General features: G+C 40.5%; 1 protein-coding gene across 1 annotated transcript in view; it reads left to right on the plus strand.

The window, feature by feature from the left end:
• The window catches only part of KLF3 (Kruppel-like factor 3 (basic)), a 21,352-nt gene extending 13,187 nt beyond the window's left edge, over window positions 1-8,165 (plus strand). The window contains exons 3-6 of the mRNA XM_009884934.1: window positions 642-1,137; window positions 1,585-1,735; window positions 6,277-6,437; window positions 7,607-8,165. Coding sequence (XP_009883236.1) covers window positions 642-1,137; window positions 1,585-1,735; window positions 6,277-6,437; window positions 7,607-7,788 — 990 coding nt within the window. The 3' untranslated portion in view covers window positions 7,789-8,165. The remainder of the gene's footprint in view (window positions 1-641; window positions 1,138-1,584; window positions 1,736-6,276; window positions 6,438-7,606) is intronic.

The following is an 8,165-nucleotide window of genomic DNA, read 5'->3' on the forward strand; positions in this document are numbered from 1 at the left end:
ACTAGTTTTCCAAAATCAGACTGGCTAGTCAACTGCTTTATTTCTAACACAAAAAAAAAAAAAAGGTTTTGAATTTACTTTTTGCACTCTTGAGTTTCTCACCCATTGCTTAGACAGTTCAGCGGTGTATTTTTTATTGCTTGTAGGGTTCAGATACATATTTTATTTCTTTAGTGATGATTGTTTTCCAGTTACTTAAGCAGCTGATTTGGGCCCATTACTTGCAATTCTAAGCCCAGTTTCAACTCCCCTCTTGCTTGGCTTCATGATCCTCATTTTACAGTTTTATGCTGGGCATAGCACCATGTATCTCCCAGGTCAGTTAAGTAATGTGCAGCTTAGTATACAAAAAGCAGTTTTTAAGGGAGAAAGAGAGTTGATTAAGTCTTGAGGATGTGTTTTCATCATCTGTTTTACATTGCTTCTGAAACAGTTTGTGAATGAACTTGAATAACTTCCTTTGTGTGAAGTCTTAGGCTTTATTTAATTCACTTTTATTTAGAAAGTACATTAAAGTGCTTTCTTGAAACTTTTTCATTTTGCCTCAGTTGTATTAGCCGCCTTTCTTTTCAAGCAGCATTCCGTGTGTGTTAATTTATTATCTGATTTTCTTTATTTTTTTTTTCCACTCCTTCTGACAGTCATACCCGTCCAATTACATGGACCAAATGAAGCCAAACAAATACAGCGTCATTTATTCGACACCAAGTATGTTGCACAATAAATTCTACTCAAACCCCGAAGGACTATCAAATGGAATCCAGATGGAGCCAGTAGACCTTACGGTGAACAAACGGAGCTCGCCACCTTCAACTGGAAGTTCTCCTTCCCCCCTCAAATTTCAGACTGTGCATAGGAGAACTTCACCTGGATTGACTCTGTCCTCACCCAGCTCACCTCTCAGTAAATTTACACCATCACCCCCAGGAGTACAGCCTATTTCCATGCCAATAACAATCCCACCTGTAATGGCCGCTGCTCTTTCACGCCATGGACTGAGAAGCCCTGGAATACTCCCGGTTATACAGCCTGTTGTGGTCCAGCCGGTTCCTTTTATGTATGCTCCCCATCTTCAGCAGCCCATCATGGTGTCCACAGTTCTTGCAGATGAGATGGAAACTCCAAGCAGCATGCAAGGTTGGTGGTGTCAGAGTTTCTTTTTTATGGCATCTCATCCCAGGAAAATAACTGTATACCCAAGCACTTTTTTGTGTGTTTTTCATATTTTGGGAAATGGAACATAATTCCTGTTCTTCTAAAATACGCAAGCATAGAATTTACTGTGTAAATATTTTACCAAACTTACCAAGGTCATATTCTGATTTGTACCTGCATAAAGCTGTTTATCTGCTGACATTCAGACTGATAAAAATGTTGGACTGATGAAGATGAATAGAACTGTTTTGAATCATAGTTCATCAGGAGATAGACTAAAATGGGAAGATTTTGTATTCTAGCATAAATTGTTGCACTAAAAATAGAGCTGGGGGCTTTCTTTTGTTTTAACTATAAATTTTTACATCCACAGTTTTATTTCTATAACTCTGTGGTTTTGATGTCCCTCTCCTACCCTCTCCTATACAGTGCCTGTCATTGAGTCTTATGAGAAGCCTACACTGAAGAAAACAATCAAAGTAGAGCCAGGAACTGAACCATCAAAGACTGACTTCTATCCTGAACAAATGTCGCCTCCAATGATGACCTCATTGTCTCCCCAGCAAGTGATGTTGCAAGAGTAAGTAGCTAACAGTAGTCCCAAGATCAGCAGAAGAATGAAAAGAAGTTCATTGCAGCAGTTACCAATTTTGAGGAGCGGGAGGGAGTGTTGCTGTGCTTTAGAACATGTGATAAAATAGAAAAAAACATCCTTCCCCCCTACCCCGCCACTACAAAATGTTACTTCATTTTTTTTTCCCCTCTTTAGCCATATAGGAGTTGATACGTATTTACACATCGCAACCACATAGATCTGCCATTTATATAATGCATTTTTGAAGTAATGCTAGTCCCAATCCTACAATTTACTGAAAGTAGGACTCCCAGTAAGCCAATGGTACCTGTTTAGGCAAAGCCAATAGCAAACTGGAAAGATACTGTAAAGACGTTTCATACCGATCTCTGTATTTATGTCACCTAAAATACCTTTCTTTAAAACGATTCTTGTGACTTTCTTTTCTTGGAGGACCTCTTTGTCTTCTGAAAAATTTTGTCTGCTTGGTGGAAAGAATCCCCTCTGACCTACAAGTTCTGTGTACATCCAGTGAAATTCCATGTTTACCTGAGGCCATTGTTCTGTGGGTGGGGTTTTTGGCAGCTCCAGTAGTTCCTGAAGCTCGCTCTCCTCCCAGCCACTTGTTTCCACCCCAATAACAACTATTGTGTTGGTACAACTGTTACTGGGGCCACTGCATGAACTGGATCACAGATGTAATTTGGTTCTGTTTGCAGAAGGGATAGAAGGAAGTAGTGAGGTCTGAGGCAGCAGCTTTTAAATTGAAAATACTAAAAATTGGTCAGGAGGTACCTGAGAAGCCGTGGGCCCCCTTCCATTTCCTGTTTTCCTAGGGAAAATTCTGTCAACTTAGCAAAATCATGGAGTGTCCTGGAGCCTGGCTCATCCTTTCAGCGGGCAGTGCTCTGGGCAGGCACGCAGGCTGCTGGCATGGCTCTGGCAGGAGCTGACACTGGGAACTGAGCTGGGCTCACGGTATGTGACCTCAGAATCCATTTTTGCCCTTTCTTCCTCCTCATCGTCGCCCTCAGAGCGGTTGTACGGGACCTCTCCTCTTAGGGTGGCAAAGGAGGGCTCCAAGCCAGACTCCCAAAACCAGCAGGCGAATGCAGGGTGATTCAGCAAGAGAAAGCATGGGACGGGTGGTTTTCTGCATTTCCTTCAGAAGGCAGCCTCTTCCTCCTGCTCGTGACCGTTCCCAGGTTAGAAGGCACACCGCGGCTCCAGGGCTAACTGCATTCTGCGCAGCCGTCTTGTGGGTGCCCCTCCTCATTTCCAAGTCTCTAACCAGCTTAGATGCAGCTTCTAGACTGCAGGCTCTTTGCAATTAACGAGTTGCCAGCTAGCTTTTGTAAACCGTATGCTATTTATTTAAAAATAACCTCACATGTTTTATTATAATAAACATAATAAAATAGTAAACATCCATGTTTAGTAGGTGGTTACTTATCTTCCGTAATGGGCCTACCACACCAGGGAGTCAGGTCTGTATGTACTTGGAGGTCACTTCTGCTAGGTCAGAACTACCAAAGGGTTCAGTTTATTTTTGTTCTTTGTTAGGCCTCTTTAACAAGAGCAAACCAGTAAGTGCTGTTCCTGGCTGATACCACACCCTTTCTCCGGGGCTGAGACTTCTGCAGACTTGTCACCTGCATTAGTGATACGCATTAATTATTTCTCAACTAGTCCAGTTTCCACAGGAAATCCATCCGCTGAGCAAAGAATATAAAATTTGGTATAACGTGTCAGTAGTGTTGTTACAAAAACCATCTGAATAGTCCATGTTTCCAAAGCATCTCCTCTGCTTGCATGTGCGGAGCATTATGTTTATGGGGACCCTCTCCATACATTGTAATGGCTTAAATTGCTTCCTGGCTGTGCTGTAGAGCTGTGGTTCTCGCTCGTTCCTAAAGCCAGCCCTTTCAAGTCCACATTCCACTGTATCCTCAACAAGAAGTTTGTAAATGGTAATTTTTATCTTTTTGTCCTTTAAAAAAAATACATAGACAAATTACATGAGTTACAAGATGAGAGACCTACACCTTTATGAAATTTCCTGTTGTCTCACAGCTTCATCAGCCTGCTTCTCATGATGAGCTATAATTAGGCAATGCTTTTTTATCATTTTTCATAGGTTCCAACTGCCCAAAGTGCACTGTTCAGACACATAAGCTACATTAAAGGGGCGTAGGAAATCTTCAGGCTCACTTCTAAGGGACTAATTTTGCTTTAGTGTCAATTTTTTTGTTCTACACATTTTATATATATATATATATAATGTTGGTGGCATTTCCGTAGGGGTTGCTGGACTTTCTAGCATATCTGATAATTGACATAACTGTGCAGTTATTTCTAAAATCAAACTTGAGGTAATAATCTCTGACCAAATACAAGAAGCCTCATTAATGTATTTTCTGAAGTGCAAGTGTCAAAGTCTAACTGATGCTGTCAACATAGTGTGGTCTGTTAGTAAAGAAGGAGAAAAAGCTGTTGAAATTGTAACATGATTTTTGGAAGATGCTCTTACCTATTAAAGAATGATGCTTAAATGGTTAGACTTACCTGAATTTGTATCTGGTTGTGTAAGAGGGAATGAAAGAATTAGGGCTGTGCCTTTATTATTAGCACTTACTTAGTATTTACCTCTGATTTTTGACACCGCCTTAACCATTTTTTTTTAAAACTGCCACACCCTATCTGATCATTGATAACATTCTGTAGTCTTGCCAGCCTCCTTTCCTCTAAAGGGAAAATGAGAGAGAGACGAATTCTCAGTGCTTTATTTACACAGTCTTAGATGGAAAACCATCACAAATGATGTACAGTCAATATCCCTTTTTCTCCCTTTTTCCAGAGGTTACCCTGCCCACAGGAGTAGCCTCCATGCACAGGGATTTAAACTAAGTTTGTTGCTGTCCTAAACCAGAGCTTCTCCAAAAAGACTAGTACGCAACAGCATTAAAACTGAGCATTGCTTTAGAAAAGCATTTCATGGGAAGCGAAAAGCCTGCCTTTCTTTTTTGAGAGTATGGACATCTGTGTCTAACATCACCATCTGAGTTTTCCGGCCATTACAATACTTTTAGCTAGATTTAATGTGTACTTCAAGAGTACATCACTCGACAGTCGCAGGAACACCCAAGAAAGAATTTGGCTCCCAATTTCAAGCTTGTAACTCTAATAAAAGAATTAGTAGCAGAAGTAAACTTCTCCCACATCAGTAATTCCCATCCTGCTGCTGTGGAGAGTAATGTTAAACCATGCACGGGATTTTTTTTTGCTGCGCCTGATAAGTCTTTTTTATTTGGTTTTAACCAAAGGGCCATTAGCACATGTCCTTTATTTTGCTGAGAGAAGTAGGTATCCAGTGTTTCTGAAAATTAGGCCCGAAAGGAACTTGGTTTAAGTAACTAATGTAACCTGGTGTTATAAAATGTAATTTGATCAGTAAAGAAATGTGAAATACGGTAACTGAGAGAAGATGGGAGTTCCAGAAAGCTTTTTTCTGTCACATGGAAGAGCTGATTTTGCAACAAGGAATGCTAATATCTGCACGATATATGCTAATTTTCAGTTAAAAGCTAAACAATGTATTAAAAGCACTGATGCAGATCTGCTAATTGGTTGAAAAATGCAACTTTGTGAGGTGGCAAGATTTGTAATGCCACTTACCTTTTTCACGAACATACTTAATTCCTTTTCTAACATTGACATGGAAGAAAGAATCAAGGTTGTCCCCAGTTCTACAGTTGGGGTGTTACTCAAACCTAAATATCCACAGTCAACCACATGTTTTAAGAAGCTCAGTGTGTTTGCAGATGCGTGAATGTTTACGTTTTTGTTTGTCACAGAAGTCCATGGTGTAGTTAGTACATGCCTTACCTGCACTGTACCTGCGGGCTTCGAAAGCAAAAAATGATGTTTATGAAGGTGGAGGGACAACTTCAGACATCCTGTGGGTGTGCCACACAGGCTAAACTCTACTTTTAGGAATTGACGTCAGTGGTATAGGGAGGCCGCACCCTCCTGCCAGCACCAAACAGGAAATTCTTAATTACTCTCTAAAGGAGTAGCTGGAACAATAAAGATTGAGTTCTGCTTTGAAACCCTAAAAATACCATTTCTTTAATAATATGGAATAGCTGTTTCCAATTACAAGCGAATTAGTTACATTTGAAGGAAGAAGAGAAATTGTGAACAAATGCAAGAAAAGTTCACTGTGAACTCAGAGTTTGAGGAATCTGGATTTGACTGAAAAACGGGAATTTGATGGGGATTTTTCCTTTGTAAGTTAAAAAAAAAAAAGCTAGGGGGTAGTAAAAATGGCTACATCATGCCACAAAGTGAGTAAACATTTTAAAATATTACTGCTAGAATACATGAAATTTGCTAAACCCTCTTGAATTTTTCGACATGCATGTAATGTTGTTCTTTCTGCCAAGAGACAGAGTGGTAGTGAATAAAGGGCTCTGTCATGAATCATATTAGCTGAGGTTTGCTGTGCTAAATGTTTCTCATTTTTAACATTCAATTTCACTTTGCAGGAATCACCCTTCAGTTATAGTTCAGCCAGGAAAGAGACCTTTACCTGTGGAATCTCCGGACACGCAAAGAAAACGCAGGATACATCGATGTGATTACGAGGGCTGCAACAAAGTCTACACTAAGAGCTCCCATCTGAAAGCTCACAGAAGAACCCATACAGGTTTGAGCATTACTATGCTTTTCTTTCATCAAGTCTATGGTAAAACAGTAGACAGAGGTTTTTAGTTTGTGCTCTAATGGCCAGGTGACCACAGGTGTGAATAACGAAATGACAGAAATTAGATCTGGCGTGGTTCGGAATATAATTATAGGCTGAGCAAAAGACAGAGGATGCAGCAGGAAAAACCAAAACCAAGAGGCTGTAAGCCAAAGCAGGATCATGGTATATGCTATTATGCTTTACATTCGCTGGCACTTTGCTCATTTTCTGTCCAGTTGCTTGCAGATTACTCATTCTGCACACCCCGTAAACACCAAATCAGTTCAAATTGCACGACCTCACCTCTTACATCACTGTTAAATTTGACTGAGACTTCCATGGGAGTAGCCCGTTTGCAAAAGTCTGGACTGTGTGCCAAATACAAGCACATCTGCTTCATGTGGACATGCTAACCACTGCTCCGATAGCGCTCTTTTCTGGGCGAGTGTTCCAGCAAACATGTCCCCATCTCTTCTCCGCAGAAATGTTCATCTTGGCATGCTGATGGTTGTATATATGTATATCCAAGATTTTTACAAAGATACGGGATGCATTTAGATAAAATGGAGCCCAGTTCATGCCTGTCTTACACCTCTACTCAAGCCAGCTCTTTACCTGCTGAGTGGCACAATGGTGTTAAGGAGGAGGAGGATCACAAATTAGAAAGTAATGGTTGACAGAGATTTTAAGTTGAGCTAGTTGTGACAGTTGTGCCAGTTATTTTTACTACAGTAACTTTAAACGGTCACAACAAGATTGCTGCCTGCTGTGCTGAATGGTAACACCGGTCCTTTTCCCCAGCTAATCTAGACTATGAGGTCCTGGTTTTGAAAATACTTGAACAAATGCTTAAACCTTCATGCTTCTGGGCTTGATGAGACAAAACAAGTGCTAATATGGCAGAGGGAGGAACAGAGAGACAATAAAAAAATAAGTTGTGGCAGGAAACAATTTTTTGATCTGTTGACTTCAACTACACAGTTTCTAGCACAGAGTACTCTGCAGCCCAGTGGTGTTTGGAGGCTTTTTGAGTAAGCACTCGAGTACTGCTGAAATTTGACCAATATCTGTCAGATACTTAACTGGTGTGTTTGTGTCTTAAATCCCCACTTCTGTGTTTCTTTTTCCAGGTGAAAAACCATACAAATGCACTTGGGAGGGATGCACTTGGAAGTTTGCTCGTTCTGATGAACTAACGCGGCATTTCCGCAAGCATACAGGAATCAAACCTTTTCAGTGCCCAGACTGTGACCGTAGCTTTTCACGTTCGGACCATCTTGCTCTTCACAGAAAACGCCACATGCTAGTCTGAATGTCTTCTGTCCCTGACTCCCCGACTCCTGTCACACCCTTTCTTTTTTTTGGTTTTTTTTTTTTTCACACATGCATTTTAGTTTGGATTCAGCTGGTCTGAATCTCTGAGTTTATACCATTAAAAGCTTACGTATGGTCAGTAACAGATGTTATCTAACCCTTCTATGTCCTTGCCACGGGTCAGACCTAAAGAATGTGAACACTTCTTTTCTTTTTTCTCCTGGGGATGCTAAGCAAACCCTTTCTGCAGACAGTGTGTTTAATGTATTCCATTGTGAATAAGGGAATTTGTAAACTAACAGCTTTTGTTGGTTTCTTCATATAATCAACCCAGCATATACTGATAAAGTAGTAAATGTTATTGAATATCCAAAA

This window comes from Charadrius vociferus, unplaced genomic scaffold, assembly GCF_000708025.1.
Source record: "Charadrius vociferus isolate BGI_N301 unplaced genomic scaffold, ASM70802v2 scaffold134, whole genome shotgun sequence".
Classification (NCBI taxonomy): Eukaryota; Metazoa; Chordata; class Aves; order Charadriiformes; family Charadriidae; genus Charadrius; species Charadrius vociferus.